We start from the raw sequence: 27063 nt of genomic DNA, 5'->3' as shown, positions 1-27063 counted from the left end.
AAATAATATATAAACCTTATGTGTTTCATATTTCAAAAGTGGAAGGAAGGTGTTAATTTTTTCAAAAGAATACGATATCGAAAGTACAATACATTTTATCGTCTGCTGGGAAAAGGGTCTGGGATGAGGCGATAGTAGCGATCCTGGCGGTTAGCAACTATCTATGGATGCGTATTTCAACTGTCTGTGTTTGCATATTTAGTAAGTATTGAGCTTCGTGACTGTATATACTAGACTGTGGTCAGATCAAGACCGTCTCCAATACTCAGACCTTAATGCAGGTATCGATAGTGGCGAAAATGGCGCCAGTAGCAGTTCAAGCATGATTACCACGTGGTTTTTTTAAATGATGTTTTCGTGTGTTAATTACGTCGTGAAATAGGCCGTTCGTGTTGTGTACCGGGTTGTGGATTTGTGTCTCATATTTCAACGTTTAAGTTCCCGAGAAATACAACTTTACTAGGCGACAAATGGTTTAGGTGCATAATCGTGACAATTTCCAAGTTAAGGATATTACGGTTTGTTGTTGATGAGCTATAAATCATGAAAAAATGTCCTAAAACAATGCATTTATGACCTAAATGCCCTAAAAATTGATCTTACATAATTGCCTTATTAGGAAAAGAGATTTTATACTACTTAATATTTAATATAGTAATTAAATTAAATTTTACATAATTTTTTCTAAGTAGTACACTTTAATTATTTTACCTGATGTAGTTTCCATGTATGATCGTTCACCTCTGCTTCAGCATGTGGACGTGAGGTCAGCAGTCGGCTGGTCGGTCTTGGCCCTTCATGGGCTGTAGTGCCATGGATTTACTCTACTTTTAGTTTCCATGTAGTCTACCACAAGGCCAGTATTATCCGGAATTAGCAGGTATAGAGGAGTCTATATTGAGGGGTTGGTTGGACTGATCCATTAGATGGGGTATACTACGTTAAAATGGCAATATTTGTGTAGAAAAATGATTAAAATATTATACAAAATAATGGGTATTATTGGACAAAATATGTAAAGAAAGTATCAAAAGAAATAAACATTATTTTACATTAATAACACTGGTAAACAAAATTAAACATATATTTTGTTAAAAGGTAAAGAAAGGGTGATTGTTATAGTATTTTTTGTACTGATTTCAAATTTGTTTTCAAAATTTTTCTGTCACCCAGGGTTTTTGAGTAATTATATGAAATGTAGTTTAAACTTTTCTAGTATTTATAGATTTTAACATTTTACCTGAACTCTTATTTTCTTTCCTAAAATGTGTGTGAAATAGATTTTAGGCTATACTTGCCTTGAGAAACATCTCTTTTGAATGTCTAGGAGTAGTCTGCCAGAATATTTGGGCTCCATTTTTCCTGGTAGCGCCTTTGCATTTCAGAAAAAATCCTGATAAAATAACTCCCCATGTTGATCGTTCACTACCCGAAGGTTTTGAAGAAAGAAAAATAGATGAGAACCCAAGAAGTTATTTTGAGAGACATGACACCCCATCACGTTACAGTTCTGAATCAGCTCGCTGACAAGTTCTCTGTAATCTCCTGATCTGTGATTCCTAGAAAGTAACATTTGTTGAATTATCCTTAGTATCCCGTCATATCATTGGAATTGGAAAAGACATATGACGGGATCCTTTTCAGCCAACCAGTTAATAGAATTACATGGAGCACAACAGATTTCAGGACCCCAGTTCCTGTCCTCATCTATTTTTCAATCAAAGTACACTCGTAACTTTTAACTAGTGTACTAAAATTCACCTGTGTGCTTTCAAAGACAAACGTAACAATAGTAATATGCGTTACAAGAGCGATATGTTGAAGTTTTCTGTTCGAGGAAAAGTTTGAAAAAGGGAAACGTAGTTGAGTTTTTTTAATTTCTGAGAATTGAAAGAAAAAATACCGCTCGTGTATCGTACATTATTTTGTGCGAAGATCGTTTATTACATACCTGAAAGAGGAATTTCTAATTAGTTGCAATAAAATCTCCATCTTGGTTTCTGTTCAATGACGGCAAATTTGCAAAACAAAAATATCTATCTTCAACATTGTTGCTTTAAAATGTTTTCTGTGTTTACTATACTCCAGCAGGCCGTGATATATGTATGTCTTTTTTTCCCCCAGTCTATAAATGCGAACTTAAAACAAACGGTAAGGGTATGTAATGATTTATTTTTCATTTTAATATTTTAACAATATTATTTATATAACATATTGCAGTAATAACATCGGGATCTGGAATCTTGTTGATTTTTTCACGGCTTCCTTAATGTTACTTGCATCACGAATGCAGTAACTTTAGTGGAGTTGTAGAGTTTAGTTAATTGTTGAAAATGTTTAAAAACAATAATTAACAGTGCAATTTAGGTGAAATTGCAGTGGTAAGTTTCCAATTTATAATTATTACTATATTGAACGTCTCTAAAAATAATATGTTGTAAAGCCTAAAGCAGTAAAATCGATATGTCACTTAACCGGTAAGAAGAGGGAAATTGTTATGTGTGTTAGGTTGGGAATATTGAATGTAGAATTTTACACTTTCCGCGGATTGGTTTTGTGCGGAAACCAAGCAAATACACACGATCTCGCACAAGAATTGTTTATGTGATTTACACAATATTTCGAGGTATGTTTCACTTTATGAAACTTTTACCACACTTAAAATTAGGACAAAGAAAACACACGCTATGAAACTTGTTTGACGAATGTAACTTCCAACTGCACTGAGAATAATATTACTACTAACTCTTACAGTCTTAGTATAGTCCCGTCGCTCTAATTTCCGGCAGCCAATCACGTTGCAGGTCGGATACATTTAAACGCGTGCGTCTTGTGATTCGCTGATGAAGATATAAAGCATTTCGTAAGGCTGGATAAATACTTAATATATAATCGCCCGCCATTTTGGCTCTTTCGTTGGCGTTCGCAGAAACTACACGAGGACGTTATTTGCCGCTCAATTATTTGCTGAATTACAGTGCGTTTGATTTATGATCATAGGAGCTACGACATTATAATGTTTAACGGTATGGCAAATACGTAGATCCCTCGTCTGCTAGATCGGTAAAGGAAGAACAAAAATGGCAAACGATACTACCTACCTAGACTTTATAGAGCCTTCACTTCCTAAGACGTAGGCAAAGAGGAGGAGTCACGCCGGGAATAACAGCGTCGCGACTATAGGAATAAAATTTATTGTTACGGATTCTGACTTCAAAGGCAACAATGATCTAAAGTTATAGGTCACTTGACTTGTTAAAGCAATAAAATGATATATTTGAAATACGTATTTTCTTTCCATTAGAATGTTAAGGACTGTATGTAGCATAAAAATAAGTCAGTTTTTCTAAAATTACAAAAAATATAGTGGATGGTAGAAAAATTCTGACTTCATTTTTGGAATCAGCAGATGAAATTACATAAGAAAGAGCATTTTCAATTTCTTACAACTCTTCGAAACCGACATCAAGCACTTCTTTCTATCCCTCATCATAGAACGTCTTTATACTCATCTTCCTATACTGTAGAAATACCTCGCCTCTGGAATTCGTCACCTAATGACGTCAGGGACTGCCGGACTTTATCACAATTCAAAATTAAATTGGAAAATTTTGTCTTATTTAATGCTTTTTAGGTATTGCTAGAAGTGTTGATTTGTGTTTTTTACTCTAGATTAAAATCGCAAGTTTCTTGTTTATTGAGTTATTTTACGACGCTGTATCAACATCTAGGTTATTTAGCGTCTGAATGATATGAAGGTGATAATGCCGGTGAAATGAGTCCGGGGTCCAGCACCGAAAGTTACCCAGCATTTGCTCGTATTGGGTTGAGGGAAAACCCCGGAAAAAACCTCAACCAGGTAACTTGCCCCGACCGGGATTCGAACCCGGGCCACCTGGTTTCGCAGCCAGACGCGCTGACCGTTACTCCACAGGTGTGGGCTTCTTGTTTATGTTAGTTAATTAGTTAGGATACAATTAATTATACTTAATCACTCATTTAAAGTTTGTGTGACTGCAACCTGTGTATATATTTTACTTTGTTTATAGTGTTTTTTTTCTTTTTATTTCTGTTATTGTATTTGTATTTCTGGTGGTGTGGAAGAGAAGGCCTGATGGCCTTAACTACACCAGAATAAATAAATAAATAAATAAATAAATAAAAATAAATAAATAAATAAATTACTTACTTACTTACAAATGGCTTTTAAGGAACCCGAAGGTTCATTGCCGCCCTCACATAAGCCCGCAGTGGTCCCTATCCTGTGCAAGATTAATCCAGTCTCTATCATCATACCCCACCTCCCTCAAATCCATTTCAATATTATCCTCCCATCTACGTCTCGGCCTCCCTAAAGGTCTTTTTCCCTCCGGTCTCCCAACTAACACTCTATATGCATTTCTGGATTCGCCCATACGTGCTACATGCCCTGCCCATCTCAAACGTCTGGATTTAATGTTCCTAATTATGTCAGGTGAAGAATACAATGCGTGCAGTTCTGTGTTGTGTAACTTTCTCCATTCTCCTGTAACTTCATCCCGCTTAGCCCCAAATATTTTCCTTAGCACCTTATTCTCAAACACCCTGAACCTATGTTCCTCTCTCAGAGTGAGAGTCCAAGTTTCACAACCATACAGAAGAACCGGTAATATAACTGTTTTATAAATTCTAACTTTCAGATTTTTGGACAGCAGACTAGATGATAAGAGCTTCTCAACCGAATAATAACAGGCATTTCCCATATTTATTCTGCGTTTAATTTCCTCCCGAGTATCATTTATATTTGTTACTGTTGCTCCAAGATATTTGAATTTTTCCACGTCTTGGAAGGATAAATCTCCAATTTTTATATTTCCATTTCGTACAATATTCTGGTCACGAGACATAATCATATACTTTGTCTTTTCGGGATTTACTTCCAAACCGATCGCTCTACTTGCTTCAAGTAAAATTTCCGTGTTTTCCCTAATCGTTTGTGTATTTTCTCCTAACATATTCACGTAATAAATAAATAAATTTTACATTTAACAAAATCACTGTTGACCAGTGTAATGGGGATTTATGGCCAAAATTAAATGACCGAATAAAACAAAAGCTGCTCTTATGAGTTGAAACAGGCAAACAATATAAAAAAATGCCCTAACAAATATGTCTTAAAACACTCAGTTTATCGCATAACATATAAATACTAAAGCAGCTATGTTTCTGGGTTACTAGAAAAAAGATGCAATTTCATCAAAATACTAGCCCTACTGATCAGCGATGTCTGCCAAAACAGAGACGTGTATGTAGATTCTTACTGACTGCAATCATGACTAGAGATCCGATTCTTATGTAATTACATTGCACTCCTTTACTTGTAGATAACTGAAATGACAAATGTCGGCGATTTGTGGTTCTGATATGGTTATAGATGAGTTCCATTTTACATATTTTTACATATTCTTAGTAACATTGCATATTTTACATATTATGTAAAGAATGTAACATTTTTATACATATCTAGGCAATTATTGAGTTTTAAATTCTTTTATTAAATTCTTTTTATTTTTCAGAGTAAATTATTGAATTTTTTTTAATATATATTTGGACATAGGTCTTAACGTCCCTGTCTCTTTACTCCGATTGGAGGGCCGCTTTTGGTACACGATGCTGGTAAAAAGTGAGGGCCCGGAACTGACGTCGTTATGTTTTGTTCACAACTATAGAAAATACTTCAATGTCTAAAGCTGGCTTAAGAGAATATAAATAAATGACTAAATGGCGAGCTTACTCGTGTTAATTATGTAAGCATGTGCGGCTTATAGTTGTTTCGGTGCTTCTTCACACCATCCTCAGAGCCTACTAGATCTCGGCGTCATCTCGAACTTCGCTGCCTGTTGTGTGGGTGCGTTCGATTGTTGAAAAGTGTTGAAATGTGGTGTCAAATAGTGTGTGTGTTCTGAAATTGATGCACATGCTTACACAATTAACACGAGTAAGATCGCCATTTAATAATTCTTTCTTTCTTTTATGGGCTCTTCCACTCTTCAGCCGTTGCCCTGAATTCCCTTCCGCCATCCTTCTCGATCCCGCCAATCCTCCTCCTGCATATGTCGGTCCTTCATCATTTGCATGACACCGGCTTTCCATGTTTTTCTTGGTCTCGCACGCTTCCTCCTTCCCCGAGGTGACCATTCCAGAATAATCTTTGGCCATCTTCCTTCTTTCATCCTTTTTACGTGGCCATACCATTGAAGAGTTCGTTTTTCGATTCTTTCAGTTACCGACTCTTCCATCTCCATCATTTGCCTCACATCCTCATTCCTTCTCCTTTCCAATCTGGATACTCTAGCAGCTTTCTTATTCCCTCCATCTCCGTCGCTTGTATCTTACACTTCTGACGTTCAACAAGTGCCCATCCCTCTGCCCCGTATGTTAGTATAGATTCAACTATAGATTGTAGAATTCTTTTCTTCATTTGTTTGGAAATGGATCTACTCCACAGCATCTTTATTGCCCTTCTTGCCTGTTGCACCCTGTGATCTACATCTGCTTCACAGCTCCCAGAATCTTGGATAATAGATCCCAAATACTTAAAATTTCTCACAGATTTAATTGTTCCTTGCGGTAGGATAATATCTCTTCCACTATTGCCCACAACGAGGTATTCAGTTTTATTCATATTAATGCAAAGACCTCCTATATCAAAGGCTTCCATCAACCTCCTCAACATGAACTTAGTAATTTACTGTATTAATATTCAAGTGTTAAAAGTGGTGTACGGAAGATTCAACATGGATTAAGAGAATAGTTCTTTTGTAAATAAAAAAAACAAACATAAAACTAGACATTCCAAATCTTTGTTTGTAAAATATAGCAGTTCGTAGTGCCTCAACTGTATACATTTGCCCTAATGCTTTCTCAGAATCTGGGATGGTCAGGTGCGCCGATCATTTAACTATGTTACAAATTGAAAGTAGGCTATTAATAATAATATGAGAATTGCGCACAAATGTGCAATTACGAGAAGAGTGTCACTGTTCACTAGCGTAAAGCAGGCTATTAGGGAGGGGTTTGGGTCGGTATCAGGCAAAGTGAAATACCATTATGTGTGTCACAGAGAAATATTTTACTAGGAAACCTTAAGGCACAAGAAAAAAAAAGAGCATAAATTATGGCAGAGACAAGTTGTATTTGCAAACTATACAATGAGGTGGAAATGGCAAGTCACTTTCCAGGCTATATCCTCCCACATCAACTGACCAGTTAAATTGCGACGACATTTTTGTGAATTTAATGCATTAATAAATACTTACTTACTTACTTACTGGCTTTTAAGGAACCCGGAGGTTCATTGCCGCCCTCACATAAGCCCGCCATTGGTCCCTATCCTGAGCAAGATTAATCCATTCTCTATCATCATATCTCACTTCCCTCAAATCCATTTTAATATTATCTTCCCATCTACGTCTCGGTCTCCCCAAAGGTCTTTTTCCCTCTGGCCTCCCAACTAACACTCTATATGCAGTTCTGGATTCGCCCATACGTGCTACATGCCCTGCCCATCTCAAACGTCTGGATTTAATGTTCCTAATTATGTCAGGTGAAGAATACAATGCGTGCAGTTCTGTGTTGTGTAACTTTCTCCATTCTCCTGTAACTTCATCCCTCTTAGCCCCAAATATTTTCCTAAGCACCTTATTCTCAAATACCCTTAACCTATGTTCCTCTCTCAAAGTGAGAGTCCAAGTTTCACAACCATAAAGAACAACCGGTAATATAACTGTTTTATAAATTCTAGCTTTCAGATTTTTTGACAGCAGACTGGATGATAAAAGCTTCTCAACCGAATAATAAGACGCATTTCCCATATTTATTCTGTGTTTAATTTCCTCCCGAGTATCATTTTTGTTATTGTTGCTCCAAGATATTTGAACTTCTCCACCTCTTCAAAGGATAAATTTCCAATTTTTATATTTCCATTTCGTACGATATTCTCGTCACGAGACATAATCATATATTTTGTCTTTTCAGCATTTACTTCCAAGCCTATCTCTTTACTTGCTTCCAGTATAATTTCCGTGTTTTCCCTAATCGTTTGTGTATTTTCTCCTAACATATTCACGTCATCAGCATAGACAAGCAGCTGATGTAACCCGTTCAATTCCAAACCCTCTCTGTTATCCTGGACTTGCATTAATAAATAGCGGTTTTAAATTACGTATTTTATTAATACTACATATTTAATTACATATTTCCCCTATATTTACTACATTTTTATGTACATATTTCGCACTTTCATATCACATAAAAATGCGGGGCCTAATCATAACTCATGCAGTGATTAGCATTTCCCACCCTTGTGGACGATGTAGGTGCGGGTCTGATTGTTGACTTAGAACCATTCCGCTCCAGCAGACGACACACGCGTGCGCACACGAGTTGCGCAGAAGTTTGGCGGGCCGCGAGAACACGTCACGGCGGCTGCTGTGTATGTTCCGTTAATTTCCCCGACACTCAGCTGTTTGTTCCAATTTTGAACGCAGTCGCGTGTTGGAAGCGAAGCGGGTTGGTGGTCCGTGGCACAGGGATCATTACGAGTAGCAACAAAAATAGAAGAGATGCGCCCTCTTCCACGACCAAACAGATCGAACACTCCTACATTGAAATAAAATACTAACAACATTCGTTATACCTTTTTCTCTTGAAAAGAGAGACTAATTTTGCACCTTGTTTTATTTTTCTGGATGTATCCTGACCGGGACTGTAGTTATGTGTCAATGTTATTATTAGCAGCAACAGAAAACAGCCTCGAAACTCTCGAGTGTTAGTCTTGTAGTGGCTGTGGTTGACAGTAGTGTGTGGGGAACAACAGAATCGGATGCGGGTTGTCATGGGGAGCCGGTCAACGCCCCCTGCTGCGACGGCCAGTTCTGACCAGCCTTCGAGGGTGCTGGACATCAAGAAAGAATCTCCCGACGACGAAATAAAGGTAAGGCACTTCATTTTTCTTCAACTGCATCTTAGTTCGCGCTACAGAACCTACAATTTATTACTCTATTGCCATTGCTCTTTGTTGCTAAGACAGTAAATTAAGGGGAGAGGATGGTATATTTTAAAACTTTTTTTTCCTATTTGGTGTAAATTATTAATTTTTTTGTATGTAGAGAGCTCATAGCTGTGGCAACTCAACCAAATAAAAATATTTTGAAAAAAAAAAAAGTTATTCGGGTGCCCAAATTTGAAAAAAATATACCCAATGCAGGATTATACTAAAACCGATATATCTAAACCGTTTTTAAAGATAGATTCAAACAGTTTTTGCAATGTATTTGCAAAAGTATGTTCTACAAACTGTCTGTAACAGAATTTTGATATTACACCCTACGTTTGTAAAATAAACAATTAAAATTTAGTAACAATTTTCTGATTTCCTTCCTTACAAACAAACAGACGTATTTTTAAAATGAAATCAATTAACAAAATTCTGTTACAGAGAAAAGTTTCCTAATAGACTAAAGAATGTGTGCTCTAAATTTCGTGCATGTATCTTTAATAGTTCAGAAATTATATTCATTTTGTCTGGCAATGTAGGAAAAAAAAATGAAGTTACTGGAAACCGATAAAAGTGGGCGTATGATCCATAGCGCAGGAAGTTTAAAAGTGACATCCGATAAGGGCACAAATACCCACAAAATGTTATGCAATCCATTCCACACATATCAAAGGGTATTTTAAAGAAAAAACAATTTTTTGAAAATTTAATTTACCGGAAACAACAATAAAAGTGGGCGAGTGATTTAAAAATCCATAATGCAGGATGTTTAAAAATGGCGATCAACACATATCACAGAGTATTTTAAAGATTTTTTTTTTTAATTTAGTCATTTTTCATAAAAAATACCACCCTTTCCCCTTAAATTTTAGAACTTTTGCATGATGAGTCCGCTTAATTTTGACCTATTTTTGTTTATGTATTGGCGAGAGGTGTGAATGGGCTTCACAGTGCGTGAGCATTATGTCATTTTTATTTCTTCATTGCGTAATAACGTCGACCGTTTATATATAGTTACGAATAGAGGACTGTCTTCGACGACAAAGTAAATGCAACACAAGACCTGTTATTGAATTATTTAATTTATTCTTATTTAATATAGCATAATTGAATGGCTGCCTAGAATAATGTTGTAAGTCAGTTTTTACAGTTCGTCAGGAAATTAAAACTCTGTTTATTCCATACTAACATTGTTAAATATTACAAAATATGACAGTGTGAGGTCTGTATTAATACTTCAGTAAGTATTCACACCATTTATATATATGTATTGTCTTCATCTATCAAATAACACAACTTTTTGAACATTTACAGTAGAAAAACGTTGTATGTCAATCTAGAAGAACAACGTTGTAAAGCAAAGAAACTTCAATACTGTCCATATTTCCTGGTAAATTCTTTACGTTTGTTACAGTTGAGTATATTAAATAATAATAATAATAATAATAATAATAATAATAATAATAATAATAATACTTACTTACTTACTTACAAATGGCTTTTAAGGAACCCGAAGGTTCATTGCCGCCCTCACATAAGCCCGCCAGCGGTCCCTATCCTGTGCAAGATTAATCCAGTCTCTATCATCATACCCCACCTCCCTCAAATCCATTTTAATATTATCCTCCCATCTACGTCTCGGCCTCCCTAAAGGTCTTTTTCCCTCCGGTCTCCCAACTAACACTCTATATGCATTTCTGGATTCGCCCATACGTGCTACATGCCCTGCCCATCTCAAACGTCTGGATTTAATGTTCCTAATTATGTCAGGTGAAGAATACAATGCGTGCAGTTCTGTGTTGTGTAACTTTCTCCATTCTCCTGTAACTTCATCCCTCTTAGCCCCAAATATTTTCCTAAGAACCTTATTCTCAAACACCCTGAACCTATGTTTCTCTCTCAGAGTGAGAGTCCAAGTTTCACAACCATACAGAAGAACCGGTAATATAACTGTTTTATAAATTCTAACTTTCAGATTTTTGGACAGCAGACTGGATGATAAGAGCTTCTCAACCGAATAATAACACGCATTTCCCATATTTATTCTGCGTTTAATTTCCTCCCGAGTGTCATTTATATTTGTTACTGTTGCTCCAAGATATTTTAATTTTTCCACCTCTTCGAAGGATAAATCTCCAATTTTTATATTTCCATTTCGTACAATATTCTGGTCACGAGACATAATCATATACTTTGACTTTTCGGGATTTACTTCCAAACCGATCGCTCTACTTGCTTCAAGTAAAATTTCCGTGTTTTCCCTAATCGTTTGTGTATTTTCTCCTAACATATTCACGTCATCCGCATAGACAAGAAGCTGATGTAACCCGTTCAATTCCAAACCCTGCCTGTTATCCTGAACTTTCCTAATGGCATATTCTAGCGCGAAGTTAAAAAGTAAAGGTGATAGTGCATCCCCCTGCTTTAGCCCGCAGTGAATTGGAAAAGCATCAGATAGAAACTGACCTACGCGGACTCTGCTGTATGTTTCACTGAGACACATTTTAATTAATCGAACTAGTTTCTTGGGAATACCAAATTCAATAAGAATATCATATAATACTTCCCTCTTAACCGAGTCATATGCCTTTTTGAAATCTATGAATAACTGATGTACTGTATCCTTATACTCCCATTTTTTCTCCATTATCTGTCGAATACAAAAAATCTGATCAATAGTCGATCTATTACGCCGAAAACCGCACTGATGATCCCCAATAATTTCATCTACGTACGGAGTTAATCTTCTCAAAAGAATATTGGACAAAATTTTGTACGACGTCAACAAAAGTGATATTCCTCGAAAGTTACCACAGTTGGTTTTGTCCCCCTTTTTAAAAATAGGTACAATTATAGACTTCTTCCATTGTTCTGGCACAATTTCTTTTTCCCAAATTGCAAGTACAAGTTTATAAATTTCGCTATATAATGCACTTCCACCATCTTGTATTAATTCTGCTGGAATTTGATCGATACCTGGAGACTTGTACTTTTTCAGATTTTCTATCGAAATTTCGACTTCTGAAAGCGTGGGTTCGGGTATAAATGGCTCAGCAGTTTGTATTTCAATTTCGTCCCGATCATTTCTATTTGGCCTATGTACATTTAGTAATTGCGCAAAATAGTTTAATAATAATAATAATAATAATAATAATAATAATAATAATAATAATGATAATAATAATAATAATAATAATAATAATTAGACCTCGGACTTTTAGGTCCTAAAAATCTTAAATTAGGTACCTAAAATAGGTTCTATCACAAATCAAAATAGGTTCTATCACAAATCAAAATAGGTTCTAAAATTACAAAAATAGGTGAACATATAATGACATTACTTCATTTTCCATTACAAATTAGCCGAGACATTTGACATTATTTCATTGTACATGTCCATAATTAGAGCCAGAGTAAACAACGAACACCTTTTCTAAGTTTTGCATTGAGAAACTGCATCGCTTCTCAGATAACACCAACAAATGAGCGTTCCACATCAACTGACGACACCAGAGCATATTCACATGTTGGTATTAGATGCAAGGGAACAGCACATGCATGTTCAGGTGTTTTGCCAGAAGATGTCAGCAACTGTGCGGAGAACTGTCAGTCCTGGGTTTTTTTGAAGCACTGATTTGAGTTTTTCACCAACATAACCAGGAACCAAGTTGATTTTTTCTGTCACCTCTTCTATCAATCCCAGTTGCGTGTAGACCGGTTTGCCTGAAGACCCTAGAGCATTAATAATGGGGGACCAGAAATACATAATGTGATTTGATGAATACAATATCCCGGGCAATTGTTGGGTCCTGCAGAAGTTTTTTAGCTGAAGTAATGCTCACTGCATCCTCCCCCAGTTTCAAAACAAAGTTCTTAATGTATGATTTGAGGCTTTCTCGGCGTTGGTTCGCTAATATGTTTTCGCGGGATATCAGCCGAGTTAAGATTTTGGAATGCTCCAAACTTCCCTGAAGATGGCTGCAGAGATAGCAGTCGAAAGCTTGGAGCATTCCAAAATCTTAACTCGGCTGATATCCCGCGAAAACATATTAGCGAAAGTTCTTAATGTCCTCCAAATGCTTGCTGTAATATTCCATGGGCAGTAACCATGTTCCCCATCGGGTAAGAATAGGTTCTGGTGGAAGTGGCACATTGGGAAGTTGCTCTCGAAGTAATTGAATCCTCGTAGGTGCTTTAATAAAAACCTTTTTAATTGTGGAAACCATTTATTCACTTGTGGATATTCAAGCCGTATCGTCTCAGCTACGCGATTCATGGCATGGGCAAGACAAGTAATACGGAGCAAGGCAGGGTAAAATACTTTAAGTAATTTAACGGCAGCAATCATGTACGGGGCTGCATCAGTGTAGATTACTAGCTGCGATTGTTGTCAAGGCACGTCTGGCATACAGAATTACACAGCGTTTCCATATTACCAACTGTAGAAATTGTAAAATGTAAAATTAGGTAAAAATAGTTTCTAACGTGAAATTAGGTATTTTTAGGTTGTATAGGACCACCATTTTCGAACATATATTTCCATAATTCGTATATATACAACTTTTCTTTTGTATATATCATGAGGAACAAAATAGGTTTTTACCTAAAATCCGAGGTCTAATAATAATAATAATAATAATAATAATAATAATAATAATAATAATAATAATAGACAAATTTATATCATAAGAACTTGAAACAAATTACACATCTTAGATCATATGTTTAGGCATACAATATCAATATTACACAGACAAGAATTTTTTTTTCTTTATTCTGTTATTAGGCCATGGTAGAATTCAGAGAAACCATGACCTTATTAACTTTAACTATTCTCCTTTAGTACTCTATAGGCCTACATTGACTTACGATCTTATTTTACTCACCAGTTCAGGTCGTTCACAGCTGGTTTAATGTCACGTTTCTTCGAAGTATATTCTTTCCCCTGGTCCTTTAGGGTGCTATTCATAGACATTTCGCAGCACGCGCTACGAGCGTACTAAGCTAGCCCCGGCTATCCACTGATTACTAGTACAGAATTCAAATCATATCCTATCGCTAACACTGGTTTATGAATACGAAAAATGCTGATAATCCACCGAAAGCCCGCGCTAAAAATGTCTATGAATACGGCCCTAGTGTCTTACGTACATTGTCCTTCCATTGCATGATATTAATCTTACGTTTTCGTTTTATATTTACGTTTTTATGAGACCATGTGACATGCTACAAGTATGATTGTCCGCCATTTTATTTGCGTTACAACGTTATCCAGCTCAGCAACACAATCAAAATACTACAGCTCTCGAAGTAGTATGAATATCAGCAAGACGATGACAGCACATGATGCAAGATGTGCGATACAACATTTTCCAGCCGAAAACTCAGTTTGGCCAAAAACGGACTTACAACGTTATTCTAGGCAGCCATTCAATTATTAAATCTCTATGTACTTTCATATTGAGAAACAAATACTGTTTTCTGACAATTCTGTCATACTCTTTTGCACGTAATTTATTATTACATATCAGTCATTCCAGGCAAACTAGAAATCCCAATGAAAAACTATTTTTCAGAAATATTTGTTTATTAGTGTAGTGGCCGGTTTTTCCAAGTATTGTTAGAAAATTTAACGACTGTTAAACTCTAAACAGTTTGTTAATTAATAAAATTGTATGTTTTCAACACCAGTTTGGTTTAACAGATTGTTAACAGTTTGTTAAATTTAAATGTAGGATTTCGGGCAGTTAACTCGTTTAAAAGTTAGTTAAATATGGCCGATGTCTCCACAGCTGTACGAACAGAAGTAGCGAAATTAATATTTTGTGTCTCTCTGTAGGGAATGTTTAGCATATGACTGGTAATATGACATTTAAAAAATACTTTGGACTGTTTAAATACATCAGTGTTATTTTATTTTTTTCGTATTTCGTATCCATAATAGCAATGAGGAAATATAACCTTACTTTGTAATTATTATTCAGCACGTCACCTACAACATTCATTTGTCAACTGTTTGTTTATGGAGCGTGGCCTACTATAACAGGTTGTCATTTTATGCAAGTTTCATATATAATATAGAATTTAAAGATTAATTTTGGCCAATCAAAAATTGTCTTACATGTGTAGAATCATTACCAACTGCTGTTGAGTAGTTAAAATAGTGCTAACAGACGTTATAGTTAAGTTTTGGTTATCTTAAACAAAATTATGTTGAACAAATGGAAAATACATTAACAAAGCGTTAAAAATAAACAGACTGTTAATTTAACATTCGTTAAGCAAAATTAAATATTACTTGGTCAAACTGGCCATATGACATAGATAAGGCTCTAAATTTAAACATTCTAATGTTTTATTTCCAATATATATATATATATATATATATATATATATATTTTTTTTTTTTATAAGTTTTATGGGCATTGAATCCAAGTGGTCTTGACTATGTAACAAATTCTTTTTGTTTCCCTAAAGTTTGCAGCACTTACTCATAGAGAAGTTCGTTGTTAATGTTTGTTTTTCAAGGAGCTATTATTGAAGAAATATTTTGAGGGCTGCACTGTTAATTCCAGAGCTCTAGGGTCAAGGAGCTTTTTACAATCTACTATATTCTTTCTGTCATTTATTTTAAGTAGACTGGGTTAATAACAATTAGAAATATTACAGTTCAAGTGAATGTTCTGACTTAGAAATGTCACAGTTGTTTTGAAATTGGAAAAATGAAGGACATTAACTCATCTGTAACATCCGTGACAAAATGTAACAACCGCGATATGAAAGAAGCAGCTATAAAATATTTATAGATTGTGTTTTTGTGAACTAACTGGATGCCATGAGATTTGCATAGCTTTCACATGGACACTATGAGAATGAATCTCTTTTTCCTTGAGGCAGAGTTCCGAGTTTTACTTTTTTTGTTAATAAGGTGTGAAGTGGGTTCACAAATCTTGTAACATCCGTGACGGAACCCTTTCTTTATTTTCTGCAATAATAATACATTTTATTCAAACAACTTTCTTCCGTAAAATGATACTGATCTTCTAAATTAATTCTAATAATAAAAGTTGACAAAAGTCATTTCATTTTCAATATATGAAGTTTGAAAATAGTAAGAATATAGCCTAACATTCATGAGAACTGGAATGACTAATATATTTCTGTTTTATTTTTATTATTCTTGTGGAATATTTGTATAATTAATGTTTTTTTTTTTCTGTGACTATTACACTCTTACTACGTCATACTACTTTTGACCAATTAAACGGTACGAAAGGACGTATTTCAACAATCATGGCTGCTTATCGCACAATTTTATCGCGTCCCTAGCATTTGTTTAATTTTATCGCGTCCCCAGCATTTGTTTCTTTGTTTGCCAACATTTGAAACTGCGCTGGTCTGGACGTATATATATAAAATTACAAACCATTCCAGTCGATGCACAGCAGTTTCAAATATGACTCGCATTGGCATTCAAGAACAAGAATTAATAAAAATCACTGATCGTACTTATGCATCTTCTGAAATCCTATTTACAAATAAATGAAGAGCACCATTCGGAAATCCTGAATAAGTTGAATACACCATGTAGGCCTAAATCAACAAGTTCCACTTCTATTATGCACACGTCCAATATAATATCAATTGAACCACCAACCATATTGAAATTTGAAAATTGTACATTCAATAATTATTCCTTTTAAAAGTATTCATGTTTATTTTTTATGTCATCGTCGTTAATTAAAACTTTTCTAACACTTATGTATATTAGTTAGGTTATGTTATAGCTTCTGCTATATGATATTATGGATAGTCACGTATCAGAGATTGTTTAATACTAAGATTTATTGAAAATCATCTGTAAAGTGACGTTGATTACTGGGATTCGGATAATTGAAGTGCAATGCAACTGTCTTAATAAAAATGAAACTGAATCAACGAAGCCTTCTTGACTAGTAACATTGCCATCGTGTATAATAGATCGAGAACTTCTCGACGAGAAGGCATTGCTCACTACTGCCATCTAGCATGCATCTAGCGTAATATTTGTAATGTTGAGATGGTACAATAATACATTTGAAGACAGTTGTATTTTCGTAAGTCAATTAATACTTTATTATATTGGAGTACTTCGTTACTTCTAATCTTTATATACTTTCTTCTAATCGTGTAATAGTCAATTAAATCCCACTCGAGTTTGATTTTCTCTAGATAAATCAAAACGTCTAGTGAGATTACTGTTTATAATTTATTTTTGTAAATATTTTATTATCTCGCATGAAGAAAAGAAAGCGTTGCGCATGGATTGTTTATAATGTATTGTTTACAATGTTGCGTAAAATTAGAATATAGACTAGTGGCTTGTGCAGCAAATGCTTCTAAGTTCATTAGAAGTTCAAATTAAATTTTTTCAAATTATTTCCAATGAAGAATACCAGACATTTTGGAAGTTATTTTCTTCCATAATAATGAAACATAGGCTTACCCCTCTGAATGGTTTTCTTCATGTTAAATATTTTTTATTTAACCTTCAGTTCTTGAGTTCCAATACGAAAACGCAAGTAACAATGCCAGAACGATCAGTCGGTTTTACATGTGGGAGTGAAGCAATAGCTAATGTATTTCAGGTTATTGTGGATTGTAGGTTAGAGTTATGAAAATATCCTCTCCCCCCGTGCCACCGTGCACCCGTGCCCCCTGCCCTCGTGCCCTCATGCCCTCTGGCCCTCGCGCCCTCTTCTCTTCTCTTCTCTTCTCTTCTCTTCTCTTCTCTTCTCTTCTCTTCTCTTCTCTTCTCTTCTCTTCTCTTCTCTTCTCTTCTCTTCTCTTCTCTTCTCTTCTCTTCTCTTCTCTTCTCTTCTCTTCTCTTCTCTTCTCTTCTCTTCTCTTCTCTTCTCTTCTCCTTTTCTTCCTGTTTTCTTGTTTTTTGCCTTCATTCTCCATTCGCTTGCTTTCTACGTGATTCTCAATCTCTCCTATTGTATCTCAGATCCTTGTCATTGTCACAAGTTTCATATTCAATATCTACATTGCCTTCAGCGTCATCATCAGCATCATCATCTGAACTTTCATCTATGATCTGCAGAGTAGTGTCGATCACCACGTAAGTTTTCATCCAGTGTTACTTTTTTAGATAAAACACACTTAAGGGAATAAATAAACTGCACTAACAAAACATTTTCTATTAATACTATTGATACGTAAATCTGACGTACACTTCCAAATAATTATATCTTATAATAAGTTGGCCAAGCGTGTAAGTTGCAACCTGCTGTCACGACTACTATACTCAGCAACTGAAAGACGGAGGCATAAGTAGAAGAAGGAGGTGCTCTCTTGGCGGGAAATGTAGTGAGGATCAATTGTTTATCCATTATACGTCAAAATTACGTACGACAGAAGTTTTAAACAACGGCATTACTTCCCTTTGGGCAGGAAGAAAACCACTGTTTGATCACAGTATAGAGATATGATCTCTATACTGTGGTTTGATTTCCATATATCCTACAAGTTTAATACAAGTAGTGTTAAGTTCATAACAATAACCTTACCGTAGTATCTCGTTATCATTATATTACTTCTCTTCAAATAATTATCTACAGTCCGATGGAAAGAAGTTTGTGAGATTATACGTTCTCGTGCATAAAATCGAAACTTCACGTTGATGTCGATGTTATAGGCATTCCTAATTTATAGTCTCAACAAATGTTGACGCAACATCCGTCGATCGACCACGCTGTTTCTCTGCGTCTACTTACTTAAGGCCCCAAAAGATTTCACTTTCATATCATCACTATGCCATTACGTGTCGCATTAACTATAATATTTCATTTTTAATGGTAATAATGTCACCAAACATTCTTAAGTTTTGTAGTTCTTAATATCAAATACACAGACCAGAGAATCAGACCTGTAGCAATTATAAACAGCACATATACACCCTGACATTTTAACACGGCAGTAATTAATAAAACTATTAACTAGCCCAGCAACAATATACATTGCAGTTGATTACAGCTTGTTTCGCGAGTATCTCCACAACGGCCGCCTAGGTAGCAGCACCAGCGCCGTTCGCGCACAGAACTACTAGCTATCCGGTATTATTATAGTAAGGTATTTGAAATGACCATCATAAAATCACACACCTCTATACTAAATATTAGGCCTATAGCACGACAAATCGTTTCAAACGTTAACTTTATAGCACAAGTTACGTCATCATAATAGAAGTAATGACGTTTTAGTGGCCATTTTATGAACTCTTTTCATTAACAATGAAGACTGTTTTTAATGACTGAGTGCCAAAAAAAAAGTAATAAGAAGGTTTCTTTAAGTTTCTTAATGGAAAGACAATGCATACAAATAAAACGTGACACTCCAGAAGTAATAAAAAAAGACGTGCCCGACACTTTGGAAACCTTGTACGTGAATGACGTGTACCTTCGCTGTCAGACAGGAGTGTCCCGACTAATGTTTAGTTTGTAATTTAAAGTGTTAAAACATAAACATGTTTTTGTTAGTTTATATTTCATCTAAGTAACTAATAGTTTAATTTGTAATTTAATGTGTTAAAACATACTTTATTTCCGTTATTTAAGTAACTAATAGTTTAGTTTGTAATATAATGTGTTAAAACATGTTTTGTTTATCTTATTTTATATTTTATCTAAGTTACGAATAGTTTAGTTTGTAATTTAATGTGTTAAAACATGTTTTGTTTCCCTTATTTTATATTTTATCTAAGTTACGAATAGTTTAGTTTGTAATTTAATGTGTTAAAACATGTTTTGTTTCCCTTATTTTATATTTTATCTAAGTTACGAATAGTTTAGTTTGTAATTTAATGTGTTAAAACATGTTTTGTTTCCCTTATTTTATATTTTATCTAAGTTACGAATAGTTTAGTTTGTAATTTAATGTGTTAAAACATGTTTTGTTTCCCTTATTTTATATTTTATCTAAGTTACGAATAGTTTAGTTTGTAATTTAATGTGTTAAAACATGTTTTGTTTCCCTTATTCTATATTTTATCTAAGTTACGAATAGTTTAGTTTGTAATTTAATGTGTTAAAACATGTTTTGTTTCCGTTATTTTATATTTTATCTAAGTTACGAATAGTTTAATTTGTAATTTAATGTGTTAAAACATGTTTTGTTTCCCTTATTTTATTCATTCATTCATTCATTCATTCATTCATTCATTCATTCATTCATTCATTTATTTTATTCCATAGATCTTACATGAGCAATGAAGCTTTAAGATGTGGAACATGTCAACATTTTACAATATTACAATTACAATTTTATATTTTATATAAGTTACGAATAGTTTAGTTTGTAATTTAATGTGTTAAAACATGTTTTGTTTCCGTTATTTTATATTTTATCTAAGTTACGAATAGTTTAGTTTGTAATTTAATGTGTTAAAACATGTTTTGTTTCCGTTATTTTATATTTTATCTAAGTAACTAATAGTTTAGTTTGTAATTTAATGTGTTAAAACATGTTTTGTTTCCCTTATTTTATATTTTATCTAAGTTACGAATAGTTTAGTTTGTAATTTAATGTGTTAAAACATGTTTTGTTTCCGTTATTTTATATTTTATCTAAGTTACGAATAGTTTAGTTTGTAATTTAATGTGTTAAAACATGTTTTGTTTCCCTTATTTTATATTTATCTAAGTTACGAATAGTTTAGTTTGTAATTTAATGTGTTAAAACATGTATTGTTTCCCTTATTTTATATTTTATCTAAGTTACGAATAGTTTAGTTTGTAATTTAATGTGTTAAAACATGTTTTCTTTCCGTCATTTTATATTTTATCTAAGTTACGAATAGTTTAGTTTGTAATTTAATGTGTTAAAACATGTTTTGTTTCCCTTATTTTATATTTATCTAAGTTACGAATAGTTTAGTTTGTAATTTAATGTGTTAAAACATGTTTTGTTTCCCTTATTTTATATTTTATCTAAGTTACGAATAGTTTAGTTTGTAATTTAATGTGTTAAAACATGTTTTGTTTCCCTTATTTTATATTTTATCTAAGTTACGAATAGTTTAGTTTGTAATTTAATGTGTTAAAACATGTTTTGTTTCCCTTATTTTATATTTTATCTAAGTTACGAATAGTTTAGTTTGTAATTTAATGTGTTAAAACATGTTTTGTTTCCGTTATTTTATATTTTATCTAAGTTACGAATAGTTTAGTTTGTAATATAATGTGTTAAAACATGTTTTGTTTCCCTTATTTTATATTTTCTCCGAGTAACTAATGTTTAGTTTGTAATATAATGTGTTAAAACATGTTTTGTTTCCCTTATTTTATATTTTCTCCGAGTAACTAATGTTTAGTTTGTAATTTAATGTGTTAAAACATGTTTTATTTCCTTTATTTTATATTTTATCTAAGTAACTAATAGTTTAGTTTGTAATATAATATGTTAAAACATGTTTTATTTCCTTTATTTTATATTTTATCTAAGTAACTAATAGTTTAGTTTGTAATATAATGTGTTAAAACATGTTTTGTTTGCCTTATTTTATATTTTATCTGAGTAGCTAATGTTTAGTTTGTAATTTAATGTGTTGATACATATTTTGTTTCCGTTATTTTATATTTTATCTAAGTTACTAATAGTTTAGTTTGAAATGAAATGAGTTAAATCATATTTTGTTTCCGTTATTTTATTTTTTATCTAATTCACTAATAGTTAGTTTGTAATTTAATGAGTTAAAACCTATTTTGTTACGTTATTTTATTCTTTATCTTAGTAACTAGTGTTAGTTTGTAATTTAATTTGTTAAAACATATTTTGTATCCGTTATTTTATATTTTATCTAAGTTACGAGTAGTTCAGTTTGTAATTTAATGTGTTAAAACATATTTTGTATCCGTTATTTTATATTTTATCTAAGTTACGAGTAATTCAGTTTGTAAATTAATGTGTTAAAACATATTTTGTATCCGTTATTTTATATTTGATCTAAGTTACGAGTAGTTCAGTTTGTAATTTAATGTGTTAAAACATATTTTGTATCCGTTATTTTATATTTTATCTAAGTTACGAGTAGTTCAGTTTGTAATTTAATGTGTTAAAACATATTTTGTATCCGTTATTTTATATTTTATCTAAGTAACTAATAGTTTAATTTGTAATTTAATGTGTTGAAACATATTTTGTTTCCGTATTTTATATTTTTCTAAGTAATTAATAGTTTAGTTTGTAATTTAATCAGTTAAATCATGTTTTGTTTCCGTTATTTTATATTTTATCTAAGTAACTAATAGTTTAGTTTGTAATGTAATGTGTTAAAACATATTTTGTTTCCACTACTTTGTATTTTTCCACTCACGAAACAAATAGTTAGGCCTACATTAGTTGGAAAATAATGTCCAACATGCACTGTTGTATTTACAATTTAAAATCTTCGGTTTTCTCCCCTTCTGCTATGAAAGAGAACAAAGGTACGAATATGACACTGAGTATTTGAGGTTGGAATATTACAACCATGACGACACACTCGGAAAAAAGTACGATGCGCTGAAAAAAATAACACTTGAGAAAACAATGAGCTGACTAATATCGTTTTTAATATACCTAATGTGTGACGTTAGATAAGAAGGCTGTATTTTCAATAATTTGTCATCAACTATTGTTCTTATAATCGCAGACTTAGTCACCTGTCACCTGCCTATGTTTTGAGTAAAACTGCCCACATGAATACTTGCGCTGAAAGAAAATCCGCGTGGGAGGACGATGAAAAATATCCTCGACTGAAGAATGATTTAAGCTTATAGTTTTTAGTAGGGGTGGGAAAAGTCTTTCTTCTTCCGAAACTGTTACGAATGTTCCAGTTAAGTACCAGTTCCAAAGAACAGTTCCGAAGTTACAGCAAGCGTCTGACAAAACGTAATAACCACCAAAATACTTTGTTGTTCAAAAACTAGTGCCGCTTCCAAATTCTCACACCATAATGCAATTCGAGTCATGAGATCTTTACAGGGAAATGTGAAAAATTGGTGTATAGTGTTATCTTTTTTGCACTATGTTGAATTAAATTAATATTGGGTCTTTCGCGACTATTCTGTTTTAAATACTGACTTTAACAAACTGAAATATTTATTTTCAAACTTCTGTTCATCTAGGCCAGCGTTTCTCAAAGTATTTTGAAGTGGGGACCACTTTTTTAAGTCAGAACAGTTCCGCGGACCACCTTACTCTTGTTCCCTTCGAAAGCAAATTTATCATTTTTCTGGCATATTTTAATACCAGTATACTTGTATTTTAAAATGGAATTAATTAATTACAATACTTTTGTAATTATATTTTTTGTAGCCAATCACAAGTAACTTATAACAAATTCTGTACATTGTTGATTCATCGCTTGCCTGTTAGCAGTTAGTTGTTTGAAATCCTTCTTATGTGGTACACGCTAGTAGTTGTCCATGTCTCTGTTAAATAGTGCCTATTATAAATAATGAAAAATTGGCTTTGATCAGGATCTTTGAAAAGAAAGGAACATGATGATACGCTTCATTTAGGCAGTGCTGATAGTTCAGAAGCTGTGTGTGAAGAAATATATTAATTATAGTGCCATTAAGGGGAGGCAGAGGTGAAATTTTCGAACAAAACTGAAGAAAAAAATGAAAATTTGGTTTTTTCCATTTTTATTCTTTATTTTCATATTCCGATATTAGTTTTTGATTTTGTGCCCTTTAAAAGTATGAAATTAAAACCAAGATAACTGTATTACTGTATTATTTCCATAATAAACTAATACTTATCATTATTTATATACCTTCTCTGAACATATAAATAAATACATTTCTTACATTATGGTGCATGGAGCATTTTATATCAAACGATATAAAGTTTTATAAAATTATTAATATTTACAGAACTATTGTACTTAAAAAGTTGAAACTTGGTATGTCCATTACTAATAACATACTTAGTATCCATGATCAATTTCAAACAAATCGGATAAATTTTGTGGATTTTGAAATATTCACTTCTGCCTCCCCTTAAAGAAATATCTAGTCCTAGTGGTAGCTATTCAAAGAAAAAATACTTTCGTAAATATGACAAGAGTTATTTGGAACTTGGATTTACTTGGTGTGGTAATGAGAGTGAACCAAAACCTCGGTTCGTTGTTTGTTACGAAGTGCTTTCAAACGAGTGTATGAAACCCGCGAAATTGAAACGGCACTTAGAGACGAAACACGCAAGTGTAAAAAGTAAACCTGTCGGATTTTAAAATAGGCGGAGTCTAAAATTTCTTATATAGTCATCTGGAAAAACAAATAAAAAAATTAATACAGAAACATGCCCGATTTTCAACAAGTAAAGATGCAATTTGGCACGTTCTATTATTGGTGTAAGACGTACTGTACGTGCCCATTTCAATGTGCAGACTGGGTGTCGGCAAAACTATTTAGAATGTCATAAATACATGAAAAGGTTCGGTACTTTGGTAATCTGTTATGAATTCGGGTGATCCCTGGCTGGGTTACAGGCTCGGCGCAAGATATGCAGCGAAAAGATGGCGAGAAACGCCACGTTCATAGTGCTTTAAATCCCTCTTTTGTTGCTGAGAGTAAAGTGGGAAGTGGAAAGGCGATTGCCATGTATCATTTTCAAACTCTGAGATTTTCAGCTATGGTGTGATACGCATATCGTTTTAATCTTATTTTTCCTTCTGTCATTTTTTGAAGGGCCACAAGGGCAGATCTCGAGGACCATAGGTGGTCCGCGGCCCATAGTTTGAGAAACGCTGATCTAGGCCTATCCTCTGTAAACTGCGTTGGACTCGATTTCAGCAACTGTTACAATCGATCTTCAGTTGAGTTACATTTCATTAAAGTAATGTCATGCGTGAAAATGTTAAGAATTCATGGTCAAAATTATTCCTGGATGGCGGTTTTATTTATATTTTAAGGGGTTAGGTACAGCTTACAGCAGTAAAATTTTGGAAATATTCAGCATTTTTTTTTCCTCCACTACTGTATCTTGTACAATAATTGAAATTAGTATGTGTAAAACACTGTCCTTCTGCCACATGAAAAAAAATATTTTTACAATTAAAAAAAATTATTTACATCTTTTTTTTTTTCGAAATTCAGTTCACTGTACAGCGATGAAGCGTTTCCCTCATAACTCAAAAACTATCCAACATTCTGTGATGAAATTTTGTGTGAGTGAGTGTGAGTGAGTCTGAAAAAATTAAATTCATTTTAAAAAATGGTTAAATATCAGTATTTTCTTCTAATACAAAATAAAAAAATATATTATTTCATAAGGAATGTAGTTGAAAGAGCACGATATTGTAAACATGAGTTTCAGCAATAAAATAAAAGAGAGAGAACATGAAAAATTTAACAAGTTTATGAGTTATGAGAGAAACGTTTCATCACTGCACAATGAATTACTACCATTTTGAATTTTGAAGAAAAAATATAATGTAATTTATTTTAAATCGTAAAAATACTTTTTTCATATAGCACAAGGACAGTGTTTTACACATACTAATTTTCATTATTGTACAAGTATATTAATGGAGCAAAAATGTTGAATATTTCCAAATATTTTACTGCAGTAAGCTGTACCTAACCCCTTAATCTGTTCTTATCTCAATTATTCTCTTTCATAAATGAAGCCCCTGCTATGTGCAGAGGGAATGTCACAGTGGAGCTAACAATATCTGGGACTTCCCCTTGGCCTGATATGAATAAGTGACAAAGTAAAAGTGGAGTAACAATGGGAGGAGAAATGGAAGTGCTCCGAGAATACCTAGTCCACATCGTGTGGAGAAAGAAAAGTCGGAATTTACTACTCCTGAAATGGTAAGAATTCAATAATAACTTCACTTGTCTAGCTTTCGTTGAGAATTTTTTTCATGTGACGTAATATCCGGCATTGTTTTTCTTAAGGACGAATTCGAAGTAATTGAGTTCTCTCTAGGTTCAAACCACTGACCTTCGTTTATAAATTGTAAGAACAGAAACTTATCGACATTCGGAATTTGAACGCTTTAATATCTAAGACAAAAGAAGAATGGTTTTTACTGTATTTCACTTCTTTGCACAACATAATGGCCATTGTTTGGCGAGCTCTTGTTTTGAACACTGAATTAAACTTACAGCATGACTAAGGAAGGCCGTTATCAGATCAAGAAAAATTACGCAGTCTGTTAAATAGAATGTATCACAAAAATATGACGTCTAAGCTGAAGGACTTCGAATGCCGGCCTTGGTTCGAGCAAATCATACAACAGGCTGTGCTAGTCAGGATCCCATTCGACTTGGATTCCATCGAAAGAAGAAAATAGCCGAATTCGATTGAACTTGGGAATTTGCTTTAGCAGCAATACATACATACATACATACATACATACATACATACATACATACATACATACATACATACATACATACATACAAACAGTACCTGGACACATTATTATTATTATTATTATTATTATTATTATTATTATCACTCACATTTTTCTTTACAAATACTTATTTGTTCCTCATTTCACCTCTGTAATGGGATTTGTTTTTCAGAATTCGCATGACATATTTATAAACAATATTAAGCAAAATTACAAAGTTCAGCAATCTTAATTGAAGAATATTGTTCAATAACACACTTCACAAATTTTTACAGAAATTTCAGTATTTCATACGTCCACTTTTAGCATCAATTACGGCTTGAATTCTCTTTGGTATGCTTGCAATACAGATCTGTATTACTTCCTGGATCCTCTCATTGTGATACCAAACATGTATCAGCCTTTCAGTAAGTCGAGCTTTAGCAGTAATGGTTTCTTTTGCCATTTATCTTTTTACGAGCTTACGTTCTCGATAGGATTTAAATCAGGTGAATTTCCTGGCCATGGCAAAATTGGTATGTTTCTTGAAGCCAGAAATGCTTTGACACACCTAGCAGATACTTCAACACCAAATTACCTTTCTTCTCGTTTCCCTTATCTATACTCTAACCACGACGTAAATATCAGATCACTT

The 27063-nt window shown here is 33.5% G+C and overlaps 1 protein-coding gene across 1 annotated transcript in view; it reads left to right on the top strand.

The window, feature by feature from the left end:
* Positions 1-8535: 8535 nt before the first annotated feature.
* Sobp (Sine oculis-binding protein) overlaps positions 8536-27063 on the top strand; it is a 580157-nt gene continuing 561629 nt past the window's right edge. Inside the window, exon 1 of the mRNA XM_069840445.1 lies at positions 8536-8974. Within this exon, the coding sequence (XP_069696546.1) occupies positions 8864-8974 (111 nt within the window). The 5' untranslated portion in view covers positions 8536-8863. The remainder of the gene's footprint in view (positions 8975-27063) is intronic.

The sequence above is a fragment of the Periplaneta americana genome, chromosome 11 (genome assembly GCF_040183065.1).
Source record: "Periplaneta americana isolate PAMFEO1 chromosome 11, P.americana_PAMFEO1_priV1, whole genome shotgun sequence".
In the NCBI taxonomy this organism is placed as follows: domain Eukaryota; kingdom Metazoa; phylum Arthropoda; class Insecta; order Blattodea; family Blattidae; genus Periplaneta; species Periplaneta americana.
This window is presented reverse-complemented; position numbering and strand designations above follow the sequence as displayed.